This window comes from Melozone crissalis, unplaced genomic scaffold (genome assembly GCF_028551555.1).
Source record: "Melozone crissalis strain CALT ecotype California unplaced genomic scaffold, PUWL_Pcris_2 ptg000061l_1, whole genome shotgun sequence".
NCBI lineage: Eukaryota > Metazoa > Chordata > Aves > Passeriformes > Passerellidae > Melozone > Melozone crissalis.
Window position 1 is genome coordinate 7,946,557 of NW_026535839.1, and position 27,218 is coordinate 7,973,774.

At 42.4% G+C, this 27,218-nt stretch overlaps 2 protein-coding genes across 6 annotated transcripts in view; one reads left to right on the forward strand and one right to left on the reverse strand.

The window, feature by feature from the left end:
• Positions 1–505: 505 nt before the first annotated feature.
• On the reverse strand, positions 506–3,309 carry LOC128944683 (thymosin beta-12-like). The gene is made up of 3 exons (XM_054288049.1): positions 3,201–3,309; positions 2,205–2,312; positions 506–773 (listed from the first exon to the last, which is right to left on the reverse strand). Exons 2-3 carry the CDS (start codon positions 2,302–2,304, stop codon positions 736–738), a joined length of 138 nt encoding a protein of 45 aa, XP_054144024.1. The 5' UTR covers positions 2,305–2,312; positions 3,201–3,309; the 3' UTR covers positions 506–735.
• A 9,896-nt stretch (positions 3,310–13,205) lies between these two features.
• The window catches only part of FAM13B (family with sequence similarity 13 member B), a 44,043-nt gene continuing 30,030 nt past the window's right edge, over positions 13,206–27,218 (forward strand). The window contains exons 1-4 of one of the 5 annotated variants that reach the window (XM_054287732.1): positions 13,206–13,350; positions 23,557–23,723; positions 24,690–24,880; positions 25,302–25,514. In XM_054287732.1, the coding sequence (XP_054143707.1) occupies positions 24,724–24,880; positions 25,302–25,514 (370 nt within the window). In that variant the 5' untranslated portion in view covers positions 13,206–13,350; positions 23,557–23,723; positions 24,690–24,723. Of the gene's footprint in view, positions 13,351–17,595; positions 17,669–23,556; positions 23,724–24,689; positions 24,881–25,301; positions 25,515–27,218 lie in introns of those variants that run through there. The other 4 variants (XM_054287728.1, XM_054287731.1, XM_054287729.1 and 1 more) reach the window with 4 other exon arrangements.

Below are 27,218 nucleotides of genomic sequence, written 5' to 3' on the forward strand. Positions count from 1 at the left end.
GGGCAAGACTGAAGCAGGCCAGTGGCTTCCCCATGCCTGCTGCCAGGCTGTGGCTTTCAAAGCTCCTGGCATGCACAGTTTGTCCCTCAGGGCTCCCATGAAACACCCTGAGTGCCACAGGGGAAGGGGGTGAAGTCTCCAGGCTGCTGTGAGGACAGCCAGGGGGGTTCCTGTGGATTGGTGCCATGTGGGGCTCTGGGATTCTGCAGGATCCAGGGGATGGAGAGGGGCTGTGCTCCACCAAGGGCCCTGAGAGTGCCTGGGGTGAGGATAGAGGGGATGGAGAGGGGCTGTGCTCCAGCCAAGGTATCTGTGAGTGCCTGGGGTGACCCTTCCCAACCTGCCCAAACTCCTGAGCTGCTGAGGAAATGCAAACAAAGGAGGAAGGATGTTGGTAAGTGTTGCAGTGTAAACTTGATTTCTGCAAGGCTCAAAGACAGTTGGTCAGAAGAAACTGTTTATTGTGAGGTTTAGGAAAACAATTTCTATGCAAATTGCTCTTTTTTTTGCCAAGTAATGGGGTTGAACTTGGAATTAAAATTTTAAGAATACAAATACATAGTATCTTCTTCAACAAACACAAAACAAACTTCTCCAGGGAACATTAAATGACCAAATGTTTCCTAAAATAAATGGGCAACAAATATGGGGTGGGAGGGACAAAATAAAACAACAACCCAACTCAGAAGTCAAAACCCCACTGAAGAAGCAGCAGTCACATCTTCAATTTTATGCTCAGGCTGTACTTTCACTTTGCTTTTCCTGTTCGATAGCTGGCAGAAAAACAGGAAACAAAAACACCATCAGTAAACTTTACTGTTTATGAGCAATAAACTCTGCCTTCCTATAAAGAGAGACTGAGGGAGTTTTGGGGTGTACGGCCTGAAGAAAAGAAGGGTCTGGGGAGAATTTAGAATCCCTTCTAGCACTTAAAGAAGCTGCAAAAGAACTGGGGAGGGACTTTGGACAAGGGGCTGGAGTGGCAGAAAAGCAGAGAATGGCTTCACACTGACAGAGGGCAGGGTTAGATTGGATGTGAAAAGGAAATTCTTCCCTGTGAGGCTGGTGAGGCCCTGGCACAGGTTTCCCAGAGAAGCTGTGGCTGTCCCATCCCTGGAACATCTCCGTTCTAGGCCAGCTTGGAGGGCTTGGAGTGACCTGATCTAGAGAGATGTCCTTGGTATGGGGTTGAAACAAGATGATCTTTAAAGTCCTTTCAACCCAAACCATTCTGTGATTCAACGATAATGGTTCTGCAGGATACCAAATTCTGTGGTCATACTCAAAGCCAGAGAATTAAATCCATAATTGGTTGTTTGGATCACCCTGAAAATGACAACTCCTTCCCAACTCCAACAACTCCTGCATAGCTAGAAGGCAGCAGGTCATGGTGTGCAAAGCTCCTCTTGTGTTTACAGCTTTAGCATTGGCAAGGATAATAAAACAGGGGAAAAACAAGGGAAAAACCAGGTATCTAATGTTGAGACTGTGTGTGCATGGCTATCAGCACACACATCCACAGTGATTAGCAGCTCTCTTCTGAAGGAAACTGCTCCCAAAACCTGCTCCAAATGCTCTTTTCATGTCTGAAGCTGAACATGAATCCCAGCCTCATCTGGCTGCCTGTGCACAGCGGGAATGGGAGAAGAGCCTGCATGAGAACAGCTCAGGGATGCTTTTCTGAGGGAGATTTTCTGTTAGATGAGGATGATGATGGGTTTGCTCACTGCCTTATTCCCACAGAAGGTGCCTGCAGGTCTCCTGCCCAGGGCTGACAGCAGGTACCAGTGGGAGGCAGCAGCTCATCTGCCTGATAACATTAAATCCAGAGCCCAGCAGCCTCTGGGGATGCTGCCTGGCCTGCCAGGGATGGGCAGAGGGTCCCCTGTGCCTCCAGGGGGGCTGGGAACAAGGTAATTACAAACAGACTGATCCTGTTACCAGCACCCAGTGGGAACACTGGTCTTGCTTTCAGCAGAAGGAAGAGCAATCCCATCAGAAAGGGTTTTTCAGACAAAATGCACTGCTGGTTATAATTACTGATATCCTTGGAAGCCCAGCATAGAGTCTTAGTATTATCCCCACTTAAAGTCAGGGATGAGTTTGAGCCTGTAATCCTGTGATTAGTATTCATTCTGCATATGAACTGCAATATGGATTATGTCCTTGCTGCTCATACTTCAAATAGCCTCATAAGCACTTACTTTCTTTAGTGGGCAGTGGATTTTTCTCTCTGGTTTCTGTCTTCTTCAGCTTGGTCTTGTCAAATGTTTCAATTTCTGCAAAATCTGGTTTGTCGGACATGATGGGTCCTGACAAAGAAAGGGAAAACACACCCATGGCTTCATTAGCTAGTGCTGTGATACCAGCCATCTGCAAAGCATTTTCTCCTCAAGAGAAAAAATATTAAAATACCATAAAAATGTTTATTCAAAAACCTCCACAAACCTAACACTCAATCTGGGACCTTTCCCTGAGGCTTGGCTCTTTCAGAGCAAAAGAAGAAACACATAAATAGAATTTTCTGTAGATTTCACACATGCAATTTCTAAAAATCGTATTTTGCACATGGCAACAAGAATAGTCGGTAATAAAAGAGACAATGATTAATTGCCAGTAATCCACAGTGCCCCCTGACATAAACCTGTATTTTAAGAAATGCTGCTAACTGGAAAATCTACAATAAACCCCAAATCCAACAGGAACAAAGAGCTTCAATTATGATTTTCTTTTAATTAATAGGATTTGTCTTTCATTCTGAGCCCCCTGTACTGAGTATATCCATGCCCTGAGCTGCTGTGGACATTTGAACATAACAATAGAGGACCGGTTCCCCCAGCCCTTTGTTTGCTCTTGCTCCATATCCCAGTCACAGCTCAATGGCTTTGATTATACTCTATTACAATAAAGAGAATTCCACAAAGCACACCAGCATTTCACCTGTCAAAACTTCCCTAATCCAATTCCTCTTTTTATTAAGAAATTCAAGTTAAAATCCAGCCTGGGCATTATTCCCCTTATTTCAGTGGAGTTTCCCATCAAGGCAAGGCTTGGCCCGGAGATGGCTGATATAATTATATTTTTTCCTTCCTGCAGAAAATCAGATTTCATTGCTATCTGCACTGAGACAACAGAGTAAATATTCACAAGGAAAAAAAAATTAAAAAAAAAGAAAAGCTACTAAAACCACATGGCATTACCGTCTGGCTGCTCTCTCTTCAGCTGCTTGGTGGCCGTCTGAGGCAGTGTGAGTTGAAAAAGGTCAGGGTAATCCCTCCTCTCCTCTCCTCTCCCCTCCTCCCCCTCCCAAACCCATTGCTATTAATATTGATTAGTTTAGTGCTGGGATTGCTCAGCGTTCAGGGAAAGGACAGATTGCTCCTGTAGAAAGTGCATGAGGGAGGGAGATGGGAAAACTGACATGGAAAACTGCCAAATTACATCTTGATTTTTCTTTTATTCTGTTCTCTTCATTTACCATGACAATCATATTGAAGTTTCCCTTCCCACCATTTCCCAGTGCTGAGGTTTGGGGTGAGGTTGAGGTTTGGGGGTTTCTGCTGCCAGATTGGTTTTTCAGGGGGGGTTTGTAGGTGCATTCAGCAACACTCCTGGGTCCATTCATGCCCCCCTGCCCAGGCTGGCAGAAGCACGAGCCTGGGGCTCTGAGGGCTCTCAGCACAGCCTTGGTGTGATTGCCATGACCAAGGGCCGAGTCTGAGATTAGCACAGCCCAGGCACCACAGTGACACCCAGGAATGTGTCCTAAAGGGATGCACAGTGAATTTCTGCTTGTGCCTGGTTTGGTAGCTGTTAATTCACTTGCTGGTGCCTCCCTCAGCCTCAGCTCAGGAAGCAGGGAGAGAAGAGCTGTGTGCATCCTCCTGGATACTGGTGTGGTTTCCTCTCGTGTACCTTTCAGTGTCTCACCTGAAATTCCTGTCTAGACTCCATGACAGTCAGAAGGGAGGCAATGAAGTTGGGATAAAATTGATTGTGCCCTAGGAGGAGCTGGTTTTCTCTACTGGCTGTAAGACAGCTGAGTGAGCTCAGAGGGACAGAGATTTCTCAGCTGACTGAGAGCCCCTGGAAAATCTGTGGATCTTTCTGTTGGCACCACAGGCTTAGGTGGAGTGGGTTTGAGTCTGACACGTGTGCATGGAGAAAATGGCTTTAATGTGCTTAAATGTGTCTTAAGGATCTCTTCTTACAATGTTTGTTTAAACTAAAACAATGAACAGGTTTGTGGTTGGACTTGATCTTAAAGGTTTTTCCCAGCCTAAGGGATTTGTGCAGGCTGGCTCGGTTATCTCTGCATCTGCACTGACCACACCAAATCACTGTGTGCACCATATTTAATGTCAGGACTCAGTTCCTTTGCTTCCATCCTGCATTTCCAAGCAGTTGTCACAAACAGAAAGCTGTGTTCCTGACTGAAACCCCCAGGGAAAAAGCAGGAAGGCAGCCACTGGGTGAATATTTGGTGTAAGCCGTAGCTGAGATTTGGCACTGAGGAGTCTTTGTGTGTCTGTTTGAAGAGAGAGCATTAACCTCTTGTTTGGCTGAACACAAGATTTAGATCAGAAAAGACTTTAAAACATAATCTGAGTGATTAATGAATCCAGGCAGTGAATAAGTATCAGTTTTTAATTAATATTTAATATTTGTCAATTTTTAAAAATAATAATTATAATTCTGATTATGAAGAGAGACTAAAAGGACAAAACCTCCTAAACTTCAAGAGTAGCACAAGTTCTCTCAGCTGTAGACAGCAAACAAAGTGTTCAGAACAGCAAAGCAGAAGAACCTCACTTTTGGTTTTCTGTGTCCAGTCACAGGCTCTGCCCCCAGGACCCACAGCAGAGCTCAGGCTCTTCTAAACATGCTAAGACAGGCTGAACATGCTTGTTTTCACCACCACTACCACTTTAATTGCCCAATTTATTGTCCAACCTAATACTTAAACAGTTTGGGATACATTGTTTGGGTTTTTAGGCTAAAGATGACCAAGTTTTTAATTGATATTGGGTTGGGTTTGTGAGGAAGGTGCAACAGTGTTGAGAGAAATAACATAATGATGAGAACTTACACGTTCTCACTGCTGAAATCAGGAGATACTCATCTCCATAACAAACATCTTGACCATTGCATAAAGTGCCTGTCAAGTTTCTTTAGCTTGTAAATTCAGTGCTGTGGTCAAACACAGCTCGTGTGGGATTCAAACCTCATGTTTATATACTCAGTGCAGCACACACAGCTGGATGCAGTTTACATATGGAAAATTTGGAATTTGGCCTGAGGGCATTGCATACTTTGAGGTAAAGATGGGTAGGTAATATCATACTCAGATGCCTTTTCCTTTCACTAGTAATGGAAATATTTTTGGTATATATGAGCAGCAAAGCTGTTCTTTGTCAGGTTTTTAATTGCAGGATTTCAGTCACTGTCTTCAGTAAGGGGAACATGGCATTTACCTGGCCTTGGGAAGACTGCGGTTGCAATGAAAGCCTCAACTTTCTACGTGTTGCTCAGAGGCAGAAGAATGAAGTGTATAGAAATGTGAAAAACCAGGAAGCCAGTAGAGCATGCAGACTGTAGAATCTTTATACATGCTCTACACATAAAGCATATAAAGCTACACTGCTATGGCTGTGCCTGAAAAGCTGCCTCATACAATGGAAACTATTTTATTTCAATTTGTTGCCAAAAGATGAAGGGCTGAGTCAAACCTGCCAGGAGTGACACTTCTGATACCAGTGAGTCACCTGCCATTGACAGCATTAAACCATGCCTGGCAGCACAAGGCACCGAGTCTGTCAGACGCCCACAGAGCAGCAGGAAAAACAAACACTCGCCCCCAGGATTCGGTAATAGGTGAGAGGAAACGTTTAGAGAGAGCTCAAGTGAAAAGTCTGAAAAGTGAAGCTGGGAGGTTTGGATGCTGCTGCCACTTGCCCTTTTCCCTTGGCTGCTGTCACTTGGAAGCAGTGTGCCCAGCCCATGCATATACACACATATATATATATATGTATATACATACACATACATGGGCTGTAGCCTTCGGTGGGCTGGGGGATGCTGTGCTCATGTTTGGCACAAGAGGTGCTCTGGAAATGCCAAGTTTCAGAGAGATGAGGTGGGCAAGTGCCAGAAGAAGGGGTTTCTTTCTCTTTAGTGGGAACCAAATGGTCTCAATTTCCACGGGGAGCTGAGGGGGGACAAAGCACCCTAAGGCGAGCAGGCGGGTAGAGGAACAGACGCTCGAGCAGATCAGTGTCTGTAGCTGAGCCAATAAGCTGACACAACTGATTTTATAATCACATTAGTGCTGTCTCGAAATAACACGCCCACTCAAATATAACAGTGATTTCATTTTCAAAATGCTGTGGTATTTTTGGTGCTAAAGGTAGGGGATCAATTTGCCAAGGCTGAGAGCTGGGCTGGAATCTGCATAGACCCTAATTCCTGTAGGTCCCTGTGAGCACTGAGCACCTTCCAGGCAGGTAGCAGGATTGGGTGTATTATGAGCGGTCCTTAGAAGGTTTCCCGTCCTCAAGGGAACAGGAAAAAAAAAAGAGTACAGCTTCACTGAAAGGGTTTTCTTAGTTCTCTTTGTGCCTTTTGTTCCGTCTTGCTGCCAAAAAAAATATCCCTGTTTGGGAACGGAGACAGGTTCCCAGGCTAAGAGACAATGAATCCTGGGGGTGTAAGGAAGGCACTGATCCCTCTTTGGCAGGCTCTCTGCTGTAATGCTGCACTGCCACTCAGTAAATACTCCACACTTGTCTTACACTGGACATTTTAGCATTACCCAAGGTGTTTCATTTTCCTTACCAAGACCATTGAACCCTGAGGGTAGTGCATGCGGAAGATGAGGGGTGAGGAGAGGCAGTTGTAGACAGTCCTTCTCCTTGGGTTATTTTTACCAGCCCCATGTTTTCCAAATAGCTCAGGAGTTCAGACAAGTCTATACCAGAAGCCCTGTTGCAGCACAGAGCAAAAGGAGAAAACATAAGCTAGTGGGAGTAGAATTTCCTCTCTCTCTCTCTCTTTTCTTTTTATTTTTTTTTATATTACAAAACTTGATATGGGGGTGAATTTTTAAAAGTTTAACCAGATGGAGATTCTTGCAACAGAGCTTTCTCAAGAACTGACCCAAAAGTGTGTCTTCCAGCACAAAGCACTTGGCTCTGGCCTGGCCCCTTCTACCAAAATGTGTTGACCCTTGAATGAATTATTTAAGGAAAAAATAGAATTAATACAGAATGTCCATGCACAGGCTTCTCTCCCCAAAGCCAGGGTGAGGAACAAAGCATGTGATGTGTTAGTCACATTAGTTAGTGCTACAGAGCACATGACAGTTTGTGATGAATACTGGTCTAGAGACACAAGTTTAGCATGACTTTGAGTCTTTAAGTCTTGTTTTTTTTCCCCTCCTTTCTGTCTCTGGACAGAAGCATGTCCTGCAAGCAGCAGTTTAGGGAAGAAGTAAGACAGGGAAATCTTGGATGAGCATTGGGAGTGTGCTCAAACATGGCTTTTCTCAGTGGAGCTGGCTGCACTGAAATTAAACAATCCACTCTTGAGATTCTCCCTCTCTTTGCTTCAGAGAGGAAAAGCATTACCATTCAAATTGTGGCACCCACTGTGCAGCAAATAGATAACCAACATAATCCAGGAGAAGACAGATCAAAGATCACAAAATCCAGACATTACTAACTTTAAGTTAAATTTAGATTTTCCTTTTGTCCAGAGGAAAAAGGACAATAGGTGGATCTGTTGTTACAATCTGTGCTGTGCTGGGGTAGCTACAGAGGTGAGAAATTCTTCATTCCACTGGGCTGTGGATGTAGCTTTGAGGGGCACCTCACCAGAACTTTTCTTTGAGTTGCCAAATCATTCCCCTCTCAATACCCTGGGACCCCTGGTAGTTTGAGTGGTTTTATGTTTGGGGAGAAGATAAACCCTGAAATTTTTCAGCGGCTTAAGGAAACAAGGCTGCTGAAGCAGAGGAACAGAAAAGGCAGCCAAGTTATCTTTTCTAGCTGATTACTCTGAGCAATTTACAGAATAAAAACATGTATTTCTCCATCATCTTTTCCAAAAATAACTTTCCAATTTTATAAGCTTGTTATACAGTGTAAGTCAAACATATAGGTATTACATGTTGTGTACAAGGTCAACATTATGTAAGAAAATGGTAATAAGTGAGTTCCACATCTGTTGACTTCTGCTTTTTCCATGAAAGCTGCAAGTATTTTACATTAAACACTGGTTTTCTTTTTTAGAATGTGAAAAAGAGAATAAAGAAAGATGATACTCTTTACCTCTCCTGGCATCTGAAGTGAACATCTCTTTCTTCAGAACCTGAGTGAACTAGAACATTTTTAATGAGTACTTTTATGAAATTTTTTCTTGCAAACCTATGTAAAGTGCCAAAATCAGTTGGATTAAAGCTCTGTCTTCATCCCAGGGTTAACCTGAGCTCCGTCAAAGTGACTCCTCTGGAGTTAGTGTACCTTGGGCATGAGTGACCACACCATGAAATAACATGGGAGCAGCAGAGAGTGATTGTGTTGGCACTGACAAATTGTGGTAACGGGAACTGCAGCCTTTGCTTACCCAAGGTAAAAGCAGCACAGCAGCTCGAGCACAGATTCCACGTGAGGGGAAAGAATGGGAATTCAACAGTGATGGGGACACACAAGCTTTAATTTGAGCTAACTTTATCCTTGGGGCATGACTCTGTGTGTCCACAGCCCAAGCTGGTGAATGCAGAGAAAACGAAATAGGAAGTAAAAAATGCAAGTGTGCAGTACTGCAAGTTTCGCTTGCCTGGTGCATACATTGAGTGATTTTCCCCTTTGGATGAATACTAGCTCGAACAAAATTCAAATAACTCAGCTGTCTACAGATGGGGGGTGGGGAGGAGTGTGGGAAGGGGAACAGACGGAAGGAAATGGAACTGAGAAGACTGAATTAACCTTTCAATGTCTTGAATTTCAAGGAGGGAAGAACTATCTCTTGTTAAGTCTGCAACCATGCAATTAAAATATGAACAAGCCTTAAAAGACACGTTTGACCCATATTCCTCGATTTCTACTTTAAAGACAGATCTTCTAAAACCGAGATTCAGATCCAAAAAGTGTTCAGAGGCAGGGAAAAAAATCTCATGCTGTAAATGTTTATTTTAATCACAGAACTCTAGTAGAAAAATGAGTAAAAATGTCTGACATTTACTCAGAACATGTGCCTTTGATACTGAATTCAGTTTTTAAAAAATCCTTACATATGTGTCTAGTAATGGCTGACAGGCTTTGAAATGATGAATGGTGTTCTCTCGGCTGGAGTTTGTGTTTCTATAAAACAGATCTTTTAACCTGTTTGCTTGAGCATTGTGAAGTCTCATTTTTTAATACAGGGCAAAGATTTAAAAATGAACTTTGCTTCTTAGGTGCCCTTTTGGACACCATGAGTTAGAACAACTGTATACTTGCTGATATGAGAGTTTCCATGGAGAGTTATGGATGTTCAGCAAGGCCAAGTGTCATGTGCTGGGCATCCTGAAACAAAATGTTTGTTAGAAAATGCTGGAAAAGAACAAAGTAAAGACTCAGCTTGGGGACGTGTCTCTGTTTGTGGATGAAATACACAGGAAAAGAAAGCTCTTTGTAGAGCATCCAGCTGGAAAGGGTTTGCTAATTTTCCCTTGGTGTTGAAAGGACTCATATTTGTCAATATTTTTTGCAAGGTATCAATAGGATCCACTTAAGGCAAAAAATTGAGCACTTCCAAGTTAGAAGAATGTATCAAATAATTTGTAGGTGAAAAATTAAACCCAAAAGCAAACACCTTGCTGACATACAGATAATCTCCAGGAAAAACTGTTTGACATATAATACACAGGTATTACAACACAGTGTCTCGTTTTGCTACGTGTCAGATTCCCATTTCCTCCTAGTAAGATAATAACCCAATAGGAAGGTAAGGAATTGCATGGCAGGCTATCAACCTTCCAAGGATTCTATGGCTTTGCAAAGCTGATTTCAGTTCTGGAGTATTTTAGCTCAGTTTGTACTAAGCTTTGTACAACCCTGAGCACAGTGATATTTTTCTTTCAGTTTCTTCTGTTTCTGATGAGGTATAATGCAGGGCTCTTGCTGGAAGTAGACTTAATTGGAAGCTAAATTCTTCAGAGAATATTTATTCTAAAGCCATACTAGGTCATGATGGGAACTGGGGATACATGAAGGAAAGAAACATGGCTCTAGTTCTGTGACACATACAGGCAACAGTGATTTGTGCTTATGAATGGCTTTTCCTGAAAAGAGAGGAATTACACCAGTAATTATTTCAGATCTACTGAGTTACTTTGTAAGCACTTAGCAGTCAATCTCTGCAAAACTTTTACACTGAACAATTTAGCTGTAAGGACTTGTAGGAAAACACACTGAGCTGCAGAAATGGCTCCCCATTCATGGTGTGGCTCTGGACATGGATTTACTGATGTGACAGGGATGCCATGGCACCCTGGCTCTTCAGTCCTAGGGGCCAGATGCTGACCAGTCACACCTGCCAAGCCCCTGGAGCTGTGCAGCAGCTGCCTCTCTTCTCTCTCTATTTACCATCTTAGAAAATGTGGCTAAAGCATCAGACACAGACTAAGATGGTGAAAAGTCTCACGGGAAATTCTCACAAAGAGCAGATTAGCTCACTGCATTTGTTCAGCTCAGAGCTGAAGAGACAGAGGGGAGCTCTTATCACACCCTGCAGCTTCCCTTAAAGGCAAGGGGAGATGCTGATCCTCTCTTCGATGACCAGTCATGGAACCTGAGGAAATGGAGTGAAGTTGGGTCAGGGAAAATTCAGGCAGGAAAAGGTTTTCACTGAGAGAGTGGTTGGGCACTGGAAAAGACTCCTCAGGGAACTGGTCCCAGTGCCAAGTCTGCCAGAGTTGAAGGAGCATCTGGACAATGCTCTTGGTCACATGGTTCAGCTTTAGACAGTCTGTGAGGAGCACAGAGGCACAGCGTTGGACTCTATCCTTATGGGCCCCTTCCAGCTTGGGATATTCTATGACCCTCTGGCTCCTGGGTTGTCCTCAACCTTTCAAGCAGACAGCAAGAACACAAAGTGAGCAGAAAAGCCTAAAATGGCAGCCTGGGACTGCATATGTCTGCCCCCTGCAAGGAGCCTTGGAAGCCTTTGAAAGGAGGTAGGATAAGCTGGCATGGAATGGCACATTCAGAGCCAGTTCAGAGGAGAGAAACCACTGCCTTGGACTGAAAAGCAGCAAACAGGTGCTGTGCTGTGCAGTGCCTGCCTACCTGCCTGCCTCTGCTGCCTGTCTCTCTCACTGCATGTGCTTTCTGTGTCAGGTTCCTTGCAGTTTCATTGCTGTCAGCCGGCCAATGGATCTGCTGAAGAGCCAGCTGGAGTCCGCTCTCCCCCATGTTTCATCAACAAAATTGCCAGCTTGTTCTGATTCAGTATCTTTATTGTTGTTGATGAGGCTAAATGAATCAGAAAGAACACAGCTATGTATACAAAATACAAATTCACAAACCTCATCCTGATGCGAGGAAATTTTATTAGTGCTTCAAGTGGAGAAGTCTGCTGTGGAAACAGACAGAGAGCACACACAGACCATTTCCCCCGACCCTACAAGTTTTATTGGGTTTGTGTGGTACCTCCTAATGGCACCAAATCTTCCAGCAGGAAAACAGAATTTTAGATCTGATTAAAGCCAGGTTAATTTACTGTGGAGTTGTGACTCTCCCTTCTTTGGATTCTAAATGCAAAACCTTTTAATGAGTCTTATAAATGTATCTCTAGATAAAATTCAGAACCCATGCTAGAAAACCTGAAAAAAAAAAACCTCCCAGCTATTGAAAATACAGAGATTTCAATTAATCCCATCCTGCCTGTATAATTTTCCCCCCTTTCATATACTCTTTGTCAGTTTTTCACGGGAGGAAAAAAAAAAGCTTTTCCTGAGAGGATTTTTACTAACTAAATCCAAGTTTCCTTAAATGCCTTATTAAACCCACCACCTATGGCTGCTGGCACTGCATGACAGAAAAAGCTGGTGTAGTTTCAGCATGGCATGTGGGAACCACAGACTGCTAGGCACTGCTTTTAACACTTCGGGTGTAAGCTTGCATCTCCTCTCTAACTTATGCTAACTCACTTTAAGGGTGCTAAATTTTGTGTTTCAAAATGCATTAGCTCTTTGTCAAAGGGCACTTCATTACTTCTGGCATGCTCGCACTTGGGAAATGTTTGGCAGTGATTGCTCTTGATGCTTCAGTTCAGAAGATTTACAGGAAATATTTTAATATGGTTATCAGAAAAGCAAAATTGGAAAATCAGAATCAATTATGCCAAAAAAGACTTCTGAGGTCGTTGAGTCCAACCTATGTCAACCAGGCCATGGCACTGAGTGCCTTATCCAAGTTTCTCTTAAACAGCTCCAGGGACGGTGACACCACCACCTCCCTGGGCAGCCCGTTCCAATGTCTGATCACCTTTTCTGGGAAGATATTTCTCCTCATGTCCAACCAAAGCCAGCAGGGTACGAGCCTGCACGGTGCCACTGCTGGCCGTGGTCACTCTCTGGGCACCCCAGAATGAGAGGAGAGTCTTAAACTGCACCAGATGAGGTTCAGGTTGGACGGGAGGAGGAATTTCTTCACGGAAGAGGTGACCAGACATTGGAAGGGGCTGTCCAGGGAGGTGTTTAAGGAAACACCGGACGGGGCACTCAGTGCCGGGGGTGGTGGGCGCGGTGATGCTCGGTCCAAGCTTGGGCTCAATGAGCTCAGAGGTCCTCCCCAAGCTGTTTGACTCTGTGACTCGGAGCCCGCACAGGCCGATGCGGGCGGGTGGCTGAGTGACCGTGAGAAAACATGATGAAAACGTTCATTTTGGGGCGACCCCCGCTCGCCCCCCAGGCCGGGCCGAGCGCGGCCGCCGCCGCTTCAGGGCGCGGGTCCCGCCCGCCCTCAGCGCCCGCCCCGCCCCGCGGCACGTGACCCCCGGGGGTAGGCGGGCGGGGGGCGCGCGCTCTGCACCTGTCAGTCAGCGCGTCACTTCCGCCCGTCGCCGCCGCTGCCGTCGGGGACCCCCCGCTCGCGGCTCGGAGCTCGGAGCGGCTGTGAGGGCACGGACGGCGTCGGCTCCGGCAGCGCGGCGGCCGCGGCACACGGCGCGGGCAGCGGCCGGCGGAGGAGGGCTGCGAGGAGAGCGGAGCGGCGAGGAGAGGCCCGCGCCGGCCCCCGGGGTAGGAAGAGGCGGAGGAACCTGCCGGTGGTGCTGAGGACGGCGGGGAGGGCGAGTCACCCGGCAACGGTGAGGGGCGCGGGGCGCATGCGCGGGGGGTCCCCGCTCGGGCCGCTCGGTGTCACGTCAGGCTTCAGGAACCTTCTGGCACCGGCCCGAGCGGGGCGCGGGAACTTCCTCCTGCCCATTCGCTGCAGCCGCGAGCTGTCAAGGGGCGGCAGCGTCCCCCAGGCTGCTGTCGGTGGGACTGCAGTGCTGACAGCCCGGCTCCTGCAGGAGTGTGCGCCCAGGCTGCGCCCTCCTGGCACGGAGCGGCCGGGTACCCCTGGCAGGGCGCGCTGACAGCCCCGGCCCCGCTCCCTCACAGCCCCTGCCTCTCTACCTCACAGCCCCGGCCCCTCTCCTTCACAGCCCCGGCCCCGCTCCCTGTCAGCCCCTGCCTCTCTCCCTCACAGCCCCGGCCCCGCTCCCTCACAGCCCCGGCCCCGCTCCCTCACAGCCCGGTGGGTCCCAGAAGTTGGCCCAAGGGCGGTCACTGCATCGCCTGGGTCACCAAGGCAGCGCTGGGTCATGCGCTGAACGCGCCAGGCTGTGACCGAATATATCTTCCGAGGGCTTTGCTGCTGTGGGTTTCCATTGTTCATGGAAGCTCCTTAGGGATTTCAGTGGAAATGTTTCTTGCTATCAAAAAGTTGCTTTAATATGAGATGGCCCAGTGTTGGGGTGCTCCTTCAAGGTTTGGAAAAAAACAACAAAACCCGACAACAAAAACCCTCACATCACAAACTGCAATGCCAGCTTTTAATGCACAGCTCTCTTATTCTCAAATTCCTTGGTCTGGCTGCATTTTAAGAAATTTGTATAAAATTTCTTACTGCTGCCAGGCTCAAGATGGGGAAAAGAGGTAACAGATGAAGAAAGTAAATTCCACATTATAACTCTTGCATATTAAAAAAAAAAGAAAGTGAATATATGAAGAACACACAGTTGTTTATTTTTTTTTGGCATGTGTTCCTGAATGTCCTCAGGGATGGAATTGTTAGTTTGTGAATTTAGAACAAATTGTTAAACTGGATTAGTGTTTAGGTTTGAAGTTTTCCTGTCTTCCATGCAGTTTAATCTGCAGTATAAAAAGAATAGAAAGCTGATTTGTTGGCCTATATTATAAGCAGTTTAGCTATTTTGTTTTCTTTCTTTTTTTTACTGCTCATAACTAGTAAATTGCTTTATGTGTTCTTTGTTGTATAGACTTGAAGATTTTTAAGATCTTGTTTAATCTTCTTTGTCTGTATTTTGTACATTGTTTGGCTCCATAGGGATTCTTTCCTTGTCTCGACTATGTAACAATAAGGAATTAAATACCTCAATGCTTTGAAAGCATCAAACTGGAAATTTACAGTATTGTTTTAGAAAAATCAATCAAGTAGAGTGTCCCATGGTCGCATTTAAGGAAACTGACTCGGAGATGCTCCTGGTAGCTTTTAATGCTTGCAGATTTTGACATGAACAACATGTCAAAACATCTGAGTTTGGCAAATGATCATTTTTATCTGCTCTGTGTTAGTTTGGGCACTTCGTTTTTGTGTTGATTGAAACACTGGAGGATCTTCTTGCACTCATAAAGACTGAATTTAACATTTCTCATGTGTGGCTCCTACCCTGAGAGCCTGTGCAAGCAGTGAAGCATTGCTCTCTAATGTATATAATGGCATGTTTGAAAAGCAGGTGAGGCTGGAGAAATATTCTGTGTGTTTGGAGCAGACAGCAGAAAGTTTTGAGTCCCTGCTTGCTGCGTGGGAAGGCTTTATGGGGTAGAGTTTTTTCCTCTCTAATACTCAGCCTTTTAATTTCTGCTCAAATGCTACAGCTGAGCAGTGATGCCCCTTTCCAGGGGGAAAGTAAGAAAAACCCACCAAGTCTGGGGTGATTTTTTTTTTTTTAGTTTGGATATTTTATATTTTTATGTGGTGATTCTCTTTTTTCCCCCATCCCCCACAAAAGAAGCTGTGGCTGCATGGAGGAGGAAGTGATGTTGGTTCAAGTTGTCCTTTAATTCCGTGCACAGCAGGTTAACCCCACTGCCATATTAGCTCACAAAAATCTCCTGTGAATCAACTAGTGCAGGCCAATTCATCATTTCCATCTGTGAGAATGAAGGATGGAAACTTTTTCAACTTTTTTTCCTTGCATTGCAGGCCTAGTTGTATATTTATTGATAAATTCAGACTGTAAATAACATTTTATCCAAAACATATGAGGAGGGGGATACAGAAATGAAGGAATATTAAATCTTCTGTGAAGGGCTACAGAAGGGGGAGGTTGTTACTTGTCATGCAGTGTGTAAAGTGATGGCTGTATCAGTTTTTCAGCAGAGGGGCTCTGTGTCTCTTGTCACAATTGGATTCAGACAGAGAATACAGGAATTTCACATTGCTCCCTGGAAAATCAGTATAATTGAGCAATTCAGTCTTGATGACTATTATTTTCTGTAAGGTGAGAGATCAGAAATTTTGTTTGAGAATGACTAGCTGTCTCAAGGCATGGTAAATTCAGATTTATCTACAGTTTGTACTGGCTTGATAGCCAGCTCTTGAGATTTGTGGAAGTTCAGTTGGTTCAAGTGAATTCTGTGGATTATTGCACCCTAAAACATAATATATTTGTTACTGCATCTTCTACCAAGATTTTTTTCTTTTTTCCTGTGGAGCTGGTTTGTTTTGAAGTCTTAAAAACACAGTTTGAAGGTCAAAACCTGTTAAGTTTGCAACATATGGGTGGAGTCATTCCCTACAAGAAATGGGTAATATTTTGCAGGCCCATATTCTGATTAGTGAAAATAGTTCTATTGTGATATTAACAGTTCTGCTCTTGTGGTCTTTCCCCTGTGAATGTGTGAAATCCTGTATATTTGTCTTAAGAAAAAAAGAAAAATGTGCCATTTCAGCTTAAAACACAGATAGGGCTTTATGTTTGTGTTCAAACAGCTTGTAACAAAAAAGACTCTGGTTGCAGAGGCTTTTTCCTATAGAGAGCTTTAAATGGTTTTTATTTTCTTCACTGTTTGGACATTTGTGAGGACATTTGGGTGGGGCATGTGCTGGATGTGAGCCCTGGATGTGGTGGGAGCCCTGCACTGACTGTCCAGGTTCCAGTGCTGCTGGCAGCTCTCCTCATGTGGCTCTTCTGTTCACTGTTCCCTGCAGTGTGCTAGGATTAAAATTTGTGCTCAGCTGTGTAGGATAATAACACATGGACAAAACTGAAAAGGTGAGAGCTGCAATCTTATCAATGTGGTTCTTTCTTCCTTTATACCCTTTTCTAAGTGTGTATTTTTGAAAGGTTTTCTCTCCTTTCTGCTGAACTTTATATTTAATGAAATCTTTTGTTGTCTTGGCACTCTAGAAATATAATCAGGTTACTTAATTTTAGTCTGCAGTGTAACTCTTAACCTTGTGATTTCTTCAAATTTAGTCATAATCAAGTTTTGACAGAGGACCTCAGTACCAGACCGTTTTTTTGTGGGTTTTTTGGGTCTTTTTTTTTTTTCTTTCCCCATCTCTTGAAATTCAGAGAATCATTGCTGCAGCACTGAACTCTTGGTTGAAATGTCTCTCTCCTGCAGTGGGGGTGCTGAGCCTGTCCTTTATTTTGGTGGCACGTGCTCGAGGCTCTGCCAGAGGCAGCGTTTGGGTATCGAGGGGCTGTGAACCATTTTGTGATTGCTGAGTTCCAGTTTGTGTTTCTGCTGACCTGTTTGGGAGGGGAGCAACAAACTGATGATAAATGTATGTAATAGGATAACTTATGTATAATGAATTAAGTGCATTATATATTTATAGTTTGCTTTTTTGGTGTCTCTGAGATAGCTTGGCTTCTGTTCCAAAGTCTTTTTTAACAGCAGTGACAATTGTTAAACTGCTTTGGTTTTACAACGTGAAGCTTGCAAGTTGCATAGTTTTGCTGATAATTTCTTCCTGTCTGTTACTTTACTGTACTTTAATAATGCCCTTGCAGCCAGGTTCTGCACTATCTGATGCAGGGGCAGTGAGATTTGTGTGCTTATGGAGTAGAGCTTTGCATTGGGGGGTGGTGAGTAGGATGCATATAATTAGCTGTTACACAAGATACAAAAGCCTTTTTATTTATTAACTACTGTTGTTAAGAGTGTGATGGGATCTGTGTGAGCAGGAAGTTTCTTTAGAATTCTGCACATGTGCATTGGCAGCAGCAGATGAGAGCAAATCTGGCAGTGTGTGGTGGTGGGTGTGAGCACTGAGCAAACATCTACTTTTTCTGGGATCGCTGATGGTTTTATTTTCTTGCTACAATGTACTTGGAGGATTCTGAGTTGCTGTAATGCTGGTAAAAAGCCTTTGGATTTTATCTAGTAAGTGAATATAAAACATTCTTTTTGCTTATCAAAATCAGCTAACATTTTGATGACCTCCTAGCTTGTTCTTTAAAAGTGTAGAATATTTTTGGAATGTTCTTAAATCAGTCACTGTATTTGGGGTTTTTGTAATAGGTTGGATCTGTCTCTTATGAAGGTCTGTGAACGATGGGCGTTTTCAGAATGTGCTCAGGTTCTGTCAGCTGAAATTGTAGACTAAACTTTAATGACTGGAAAATAAATACTAATCAGTATTATGGTTTCTTGGCTTGTAAATAAATAAAAAACCCCCACAAAATCCAAAATTCTATTAGTTTTAGTTATATCTCTTCCAGAGGAGTTTTCATGAGGTGTTTTGTTTGTTTCTTGCATGGAAACGACATAAAGGCTTAATTTAAATTGTTCTAATTTGTAAATTAGAAGGCTTGCTGCCACATTCCCAGGGAACAAAAATTGCATTAGAATTGCATTCCTCTAAATCTTCTGGTGCATTTTTTGTGCTTCTACTTGCTGTGTCAGTATAAGCAGTATTTTGTCAGTTGAGTGGTTTTGAGACCATCTCAGAAGTGCTGGTGGCAAACGATGGAGAATTTCTGTTTAACAGCACTGAGGTTTAGTGTGTGTGTGTGAATGCACATGTGAGGGCATACACAGACAAAGTGCTCATTAATGAGAGAGCTGCTGTTCATGCTTCTGCTGACTCCTTTTTGATTGTGTGCAAAACTGCAGTGGGCTGGTTGCCTTCTGATTCCTGCTTAACCAGAAAGCAAACAGGGCAGTGAAGAGTTGGGAACCATAATGAGAAACAAAGGGAGCAGCAAAGTCGCATCTGCTTGGGAAGAAATTCACTCTAACATGGATTCCTTCAACACTGCAAGTGAAATTTTGTAGTTCTACCTAATTTCAAACAGTATGCCTTAATGGGGATGGGGATTGTGTTCTTAAGAAGACCAGCTTATTAAATTTAAAATAATAACTAGCCCAATTTGCCAGTCTAGACTTGTGGCTAAAATACCTCTTGATAGCTGATTTCACTGAGCCAGAAAGAGGAAATCTTGCTTTAAGAGTCTATTTTAAGCTGATCTTGCTGGTTTTAAAACTTTTATTTTAAATAATTATTGTTTTGACTTTCAAATGTATTAATGAGTACTTAAATGTGATTATTCTTTTACATAGAGGATGTTCTGTGTCTTTTCAAGCACTAACACATCTCTACATGCCTTTTACTGTACTCTTGAGACAAATTTGTCCTTTCTGTGTCCTGTAGAGTTCTGTTTGTGGGATTAATTTCAGTTTGTCTTTTGTATAAATTTACTGCAAGCCATGCCCCCTCCCCAGCCTGGCCATCTTTTCAATTTTGACTGGACTATTTCAAACAAGCAAACTGCTCTGGTTTTACTTGTTAGCTGAACAAAAGCTGAAAATCAGACGAGGAAAATCTCTTTTGCCCAAAAGCACTTCATCCATTGGGAATGCTCACAGTAATTTGAGTATACAAATGGCATGAAAACCAGTCAGTGCTAATTGTTACAAAATTCAGTTTCCTTTTAACTCAGCAAAACTAAAGAGTGAGATGAGGAGTGCTGGGTGCCGTTTTTGGAGGCAGAAATAAGCGCAGCAGTCAGTGAGTGGCTCCGTGTGCTCTGCAGAGCTGGGACTCAGGAGGTGCCCAGGGAGGGCTCCCTGCTCTGCCCTGCCTGGCAGCTGCCTCTGGGTGATGTCATGAGGAGAGTTCCTGGGATTCCACCTTGCAATCTGGCTCTTAGCTTTTGGCCAGCATTTAGAAATTCTTCTTAGAAAATCTGTTTAAAATTTGATAATTTCCAACTTAGCCAAAAAAAAAAATCAGTTATTTATTTGGATTGACAGTATGTTTGCTGTAGGCAGCCAGGGGGATATCACAGGTTTTGTCTATAAGTAAACATAATACATTATTTTTCTTCATCAAATCTAGAGGAAGAAATCAAAATCGAATGTTTTTGTGGAATTTAGTTTGTAAATAATTGTTGCAGACAAGGAGCATTGATCTCTGTGCACTGTGATCTGTTAGGACTCGGTTTGCAGGCATGTGATGGTTCACAGGGTCACAGCACTGCAGCTGAAAAAGCCAAAAAACTCGAGGTGTGATTCCTGAGAAGCTGGGATGAGCCATTTTGTTGCTTTTTTCCCTATATAAAAATCTTAATTTTTACTTTTATGTATTAAAAACAAATATTCCCTGGCAATGTTTGCTAATGCCATGAAATAATATATTAAAACAGAGCAAAACAGCAGTCAATGTTAGCTTTGGGTTTGTTTCAGAGACAATATGAATTTCTTGCTACATAAAATGAACAAATAAAAGAATTGCTGAAATAGTTGAGACTTGTGGCAGACATTGTACACACAGAATTAATGTTTTCATTCCTATGGCACAGTTTCAGTTTGCAGCCTTTCTTTGTTTATTTTTGCTTGTTGCTTCATTCCTTTGTTTTAAGGAAAGGTGGTGGAACCCTGAGGACTTTCATTTAAAATGATGCCCATATATTATTTGTACTTCAGTCATTAATGTAAAAGCTGAACTAAATGTAAATCTAAGTTTTCATGTGTATTCCTCAAATATCAGCAGTTAGCCATGTATTCTGTGGGGTTTTTAGTGGCATTTCATGTGTGGGTGTAAATACTTCTCCAGTTGCCAAGATAACTGAATGCTGTTATGATGGCAGAATGAAGCTCATGGTGCTGTTTTCCCAGCAGACCCTATGAAGAACTTGCCTTAATTAAAAAAAGCAACCCAAATTTTTTTAAATAATGCCAGAGAGCACTGAAATCCACAATACAAAACAGAACTCTGTGTTTTACCCTCATTTGAGATGCTTGGGCTCAACATGTTGCAAAGGTCATAGTAAGTTTTTTCAGTCCCTTGTAAAATTGTGGTGTAATATGTGGTTATAATAAGGTGTATTTTTACTTTCCTGCATTTATGTTTTGTAGAACATGATTGTAGCTTAAGGATGTTTTTAAATGTTTGTAGTAACAAGCAGGGGAAGTAGATTGAAAAAATGCAACCAGAACGTTTATAATTAAACTCAAGCTAGGTAGTTTTCTTTTGTGTGGTTTTTTTTTTTTTTAGTTGCTATTTTTTTGTCTTTTTCTTGATAGAACTTGTGAAGCATTTAGGGCATGAAATTATGAGGGAGAAATCTGTGCTCAGAAGGATCAGGATAATACGGGCAGAAGAAGTAAGAGTGGAATGAGTGGGTTAGCTCTTGTTTGATTGGGGCAAAAAAAAAAAAATTAAAAAACTTCACAGCATTGCTTAGAATTTGTGAAAGACTCTGGAAATAATCCTGGAGGTTGCATGTCCTGTCCTGGTTCTCGTGTGCCTGCAGTGACGTGCTGCACTTCCTGAGTCACGGGAGGGCAAGCAGGAAAGCTTCTGATCCACAGAAAAAGGGCAGATAAAATGTTCAATTATTAACAGCTTTTACAATGTTGGAAATAGCAGGAAGTAAAACTTGCTGAAATAACTTGAATAACTCTCAGAGTTTCTAGCTCTTTCTACATTTGGTAAATGTCAGATGAATTGTATCACAGGCTGTGGAGATAGCAAAGCCTGAACTAAAAGGGAAAAGACTGAACTGCTCTGAAAATAGATTGTTGTGTATAATGATATATTGAAATGTGTGTGTCTGAGAAGGTGAAAATGAGGCTTTCACTAATTTTTCTGGGTGACAATAAGCCATATAAAGCTTTCTTCAAAGTATAAACCTGGGTTGTAAATCCGGTTTTGCTCTAACAATGAGACAATCAGGCTGTTTCAACTTCGTTCTTACCTTGCCAAGCCAGTTAAAATAGAAGTTTGTATTCTTTTTCTTTTTTTCATGCCTCTTGAATGAAATTAATATTCAGGCAGCCTGTTCATCTGCTGAGCTTTCATGTCTGTGAACTGAGCACAAAGTTGCCTCTGCTGAGAAAGCTGGGCTGCAAGATTGTTCAATTGGTGCAGAATTACGAAGAAGTGGTTACTTCTAATTTGGCCTTTTTATTAGGTGATGTTTGTTTTGAAGGTTTGTTGGTTTTAGTTAGTCAGCCTGAAGCATTGTGGCAGATCCATCAAAGGTTTTCTCCCAGCTGCCCTTAACCCCTCAGCTGGCCAGTGAGAGGTTTTCTGTTCATTGTGGACAAGCTGGCTTTGGTAGAGCTTGAGAAAATGGACTGTGTGCAACTTCATATTTTAAATTTTGCTTGATATGTTTGGATTGATTGAAATCTACTTCCATGCAAAGATTATGTTGACTTTCTCTTAAAATACCAGAATAATAAATAAAAATGGCTGTACCAGGCCTCCATAAATTATAGGAGGTCATGAATTGCAACTGCTCCATTGGTGGAACCTGGTAGGATCTTTTAGTAACCAAGAATTTGCAATAACAGATTTGAACATGATAGAGTGAAAAAAAAAAAAGTAAAATCCATTGACTAGAGTATAACCCTTCATTTTCTGTTGTCAGCTCACCTGGAGCCCTGATCTCAGAGCAGGATTCACTTGTGTGAGGCTTAAGAGATTTACAGCCTGTGTGTAATACAAGGCAATGGACAGAGACCATTTAAACACTTCTAAGCCTGAAATATTTTTTCCTCTAGGCCTCAATGCAAGGAAATGCTGAGGAGGTGGAAGCAGTCTTACATAGAGCTTATGACCAGCTCCCTCAGCACATGGATGCACTTTGAGGAGGGTTGAGAGCAGCAAAACTGCTTTATTCAAACTGCTGGGAGTACTCTGGGCTCCTGTTGTGATAGCTAATGAATGGTCTGGCATTTTGGTACTGAAAACAGAGGGCTTGGTTGTCAGGAATTTGCAAGTGAAGATCAAGTTTATTTGTCCTGATGTGGAACAGAAGCAGGAGCTGTGGGAGAACAAAGGGAGGGAAGGTACTTGTCTCCAGGCTGTCATATCAATCTCCAGTTATGAAACAAAAGGTTTCAGTGAATGTTTTGAAGCTGGGGAAAGCCTCTTTGTTATCTAGTTTTGGTGATGAGTGTTGTGGTTATGTGTGTGTCACAAGCTGCTTTTGCCCAATCACAGTTGCTTGAGTTTATTTAGAGCAGGCAGTGGGGAGATCAAGGGGCTGATGTGACTCTGACTGATTCTGGGCATTACGTTGGCTCCACTGTGCCATGAAGCTGCAATTTAAGTTTTTAATACCACAGAAAACCAGAAAGGCAATTTACTGTGGTTTGTAGCTATTTTGAGAGCTGAGAACGTGAAAAATGTCCAGATAATCTGGATTCTAAATGAAAGGTGGCAAAAGTGTGGGTGGTTCTGTGGAATCTGACATGGTGAAGTTGCTTCCCGTATCCAGACCTGATGATCACTTGGACTCTGAACTGGCAGTTAGGACACGTAATAACTTCCTAGAAAGGATGATCAGTACCATCAAAAACTGCTTGACTGTAAAGGTTCCTTAGTTAGGATTTAGGTTTTGCTCTTGCTGTTTAAAGATGTTGTATTAGACCAGTGCCTGAGATCATTCTAAAAATTTCATAGCCATTAAATATTTTAGCATGGTAGGTACTTTAAAACACTCTGTGTAACCTACTTAACTCTCCTTGATTCTTTGGAAGAGGATTGAATGAGTCTGCAAATTATTTCATAATTGTTAAGACTTAGATGTCCAATGCTAACTTTCACTTCAGATTTGGTTAACTCATAATTGAAAAGAGGGATTTGCTTCTTTTAGGGGCTCTCTCATAAGCTGTGCTAATGTGGGCTTTATGCTTTCTTGTTCAGAACAAGAAACTGATGATTTGACAAGAATTCCTCTAACGTGATGTTTGGATTCCTGACTGAGTTGAAAACTGTTGAAAACTTTATGATCTAATAATATTTTCCTTCTTTTCAGATTAACTGCTGAAGTACTGATCGAGTTCTGCTATTCTTCAATGAGGAACTACAGGCTGATCTTTTGCCATAATCTTAAACAACCATAAATGACAGAAGAATGCTTGGTCAGTGAGGGCAGCTGGCGCAGAAAGCGTTTTTCACACTCGGCTGTTTAAGTACTCTGAGGTGGGTTTCTTAACTTGCTTTGCTGGGGGGAGAAAAAGAAAGAAAAGCAAATGTGAATTTCAGAATGTCTGATCTATTAGAATTTACCTCTTGGTAAACAGAGAATTTTAGTTTGGTTGCAGTGCTTTGACTAACAGCATTTACTTCATGTTCTATGTGCCAGCTTCTGTCAAAGTGACTGCTGGCATTTAAGCAAGTATGTTTTCTTTTCTTTTTATTAGTTATTTTGAAAGGACAGTTTTTTCTTTCCTAGGAGAAGTATTTTGGTTTTGACAGGATTACAGCCTGACTGACTTACACTGCCCTTTGTTATCGATCTAGATCCTTTATCAAGCAAAGACTTGCAAGTGAAGCTCAAGCTTCTGCATGATAGAATGGTATCACTGAGCATCTAGAAACTAGCTTTGGGGGTTTTCTGTTCAGTAAAAATTTTAATTTGATGCAGGTGTTGAAAGCTTTATTATGTAGACCAGAAAATGCCAAGTATATTTTAAAATTATTACAGCCCAGTTGAGTATCACAAAATACTTAATAATTTCATATGATTGAAATTAGAGTTTTGGTTTGGTGTGATCCACTGGTTTCATTTCCTGTTGAGAGGCTTTTGTATTGAGTTCTGAGAGCCTGGCTACTAAATATTGTCAGAAAAAGTACTGAGGAACTTACCAAAATACCTTAGAACTTAATTAGAAATGTGGTAACTAGAATTTTCTGCATTTTCCTTCCTGCTGTATACATTCTTCTCAGTCCTCTGTTGAGGGCTGGACAGAACACCTCAGTGGTAGTCATTTATTGAGCTGGCTGTGTTTGGGGACATTACAGAACTGTCCATTACAGCAGTGCATGAATGGAGACAGACTAGAGAGTGTTTGCATTAGGTAATTAAAGCACTTTGTGTTACAGGTTAATGCTTTCCAAAGCATACATTGAACTGAGCCTTTTGGTTCTAATTTCTCCTATTGACAGAAAAGACAGCTTTGATTTTTGGCTGCAAAAAGATATGAGGAAGAGCTCCTCCCCTTCCTTGAGTAACTGCAACTCTGTTCTTGCTAACAAAATATTTGGAATTCCACTTGATGAGCTGCAGCAAGAAGGGCAACCAGACAATGAGGTTCCATTCATAGTCCGCCATGTCGTGGACTATATTGAGGAACATGGTATGTATCACCTTGCCTTCTTTAAAATAATGGATTTCACTGTCATTGCTACAGAATAGATTGTGGGGTTTGAGGAGTACTTGTTCCTGAAGTTAATTATTCAGCTGGATGTGATTTGCTTGTTTTGGGTTACTTCCTTTCTTTGCTCCTTCTGTTATGTGTATCACAGTAATGTAGTCAGCTCTGCAGGGCACCTCATAGGAAATGCTGTGCTTTAGGTACTGCTAACATGTCCCATGTTATTTTATTGTTACTGGACACATGAATGTGTGTGTTGGGAAGGGAACTGTGCAAAACTGTTGTCCAGAAAATGTTTCAGTCAGTATGGGAATTGTGCGTAGCTGATTATCACAATTTTCTCCAATATATTTGTCCATACCAGAGTTGAAAGTTTATTTCTGCATTTTTTCTCCTGACTCAGGGGGTCTGGAACAAGAAGGACTTTTCCAAGTCAATGGGAATGCTGAGACAGTGGAGTGGCTCCGGCAACGATACGATAATGGAGAAGATGTGGACCTGGTTAAAGAAGCAGATGTACCCTCAGCTATCAGCCTTCTTAGATTTTTTCTTCAAGAACTTCCAGAGCCAGTTATTCCAGGCAGTTTGCACATACATTTGATGCAACTTTCTCAAGGTAATAACTCTTTTTGATTCAGTGTTTTTATTTGATGATTTTAAGAGTAAAACCCAGTATTGAACTGAGATTTGTAGCGGCACCAAGGTGTCTTTGGTGCTCTGTGTAATAGTAAGAGTGATAATATTGCTGTGCACTTTGGCAGTGTTATCTGTCAGGACTGGAAATAGGACTGAAGTATATTCACTTGGTGTGACAGCAGAATTCCCTTCTATGACTGTAAAATCTAGTGTGAAAATTGTTTTTTAACTCTCATCTTTGAATAGATCACTGTGGATAGGTTTACATATGGATTGTTTCTAGCATGCAAGTCCCCATTTAGTTCCCTTTTGTTAAATATATAGAGAAACATCACTTAAACTTGCAGCTTATTGACTTTACTGACTTTTTAAAAGTGTAAAAGTTATTTCAGAAAAATTTAAAGTTATCTGTAACAAGGAAATCAAACCACATGAACACTTAAACCGTGCTTTCAGATGCTAAAATGAGACTTTTGATTTTCTCTAACTGGGTTTTGCCTGTCTGATAGACATCTCAGTCAGTTTTCAGAATTACATCATCAGCTGCATTTGAGGCAGAGGAATTGCTTAAAGACCTGCAGAAGGTGGTGGTAATTGTTGAGCCCTGTGTTAGTTCTGCAGTTAGGTCAGGCTCAGTTCTCAGGATGCCTTCATCACACAGCAGGGAGTGGCCTGTGTGCATCGTTAGGAGCTCATTGCAGGCAGGTGGCTCCTCAAAGAGAGGTGATTTGGCTAATTGGGGTGTGAATGTGGCCATCCCAGAGCACGTGTCCCTGTGTCCTTGCTTTAGTGCCAGAGGACTTCAGTTAGGGGTAAGAACGTTCTGCTTTTGGGTCGCTGGTTGTTTAGAACTCAAGTTTCAGGAGGGATTGCTTAAACAAAACATGGAGATGGGCCTGTTCAGAGTGGTCTCATTATCACCTTGCTGTGGTCTTCTTGTAAAAGTCTACATTGTTAATGTACTTTTTTTTTCCTGTTCTGTTTCCAAAGTGCAATTTCTAGAGTAAGAGCTGTCAATGAAATGTTCGTTTTAATGTGTCATGTTTGGACGACCATTTTCTGTGCTTGGTTGCCTGTATTCAGCTGCTGTAGGTGTTGACTGTGTCTGAGCAAATGAAATCCTGCAGATCCTGCTTGGTGCTCCTGTACATGCTCAACAGGGAATTTACTCACTCTTTGCTGTGATATCAAGGACTAGGATGTGTCTGCTCTCTCATCTAGAGGGGCAGAGATGGTTCATCATCTTCAAGCATGCTTTTCCCTCTCTAACTGATCTTACAAGAGTTTTCAAGTGTCTGAGAAAGAGAGAGAGGCCTCTTTGTATCAATTTTTCTCCCATTTTGCTTTCCTGACATTTCTTTTCCTATAGATGAAATTTCTCAGTTAGGTACAAACAGCTGTAAATCTTTGAACCTTGCTGCCTGTAAGGCTGATGAGGTAACAAATAAGATTTATGGGGACATATTTTGATGAAGAGTATAGTTAAATGGGGTGAGAAAGAGGAGATTTTATGGTGACCCTTTCTCAGATCTGAAATTGAATCAGCAAGCTTCAATCTGAGCACTGTGAAGATGATTACATTGAGATAGCTTGGATTTATCAGTTAAGTGTTATAAAAGCAGGTAGAGTGGTGAGAATGGGATGCTTGTAAAGGAAAAGGTGTCAAAGCAGCTTGTTGCTAAAA

What these genes read in the sequence shown, in the direction of transcription:
- LOC128944683 (XM_054288049.1), bottom strand. Translation starts at nt 2,304, where the DNA reads ATGTCCGACAAACCAGATTTTGCAGAAATTGAAACATTTGACAAGACC. An exon ending in TCCACTGCCCACTAAAGAAA is followed by an intron (nt 774 to 2,204) that starts GTAAGTGCTTAT and finishes TTTTTCTGCCAG; the next exon opens with CTATCGAACAGGAAAAGCAA.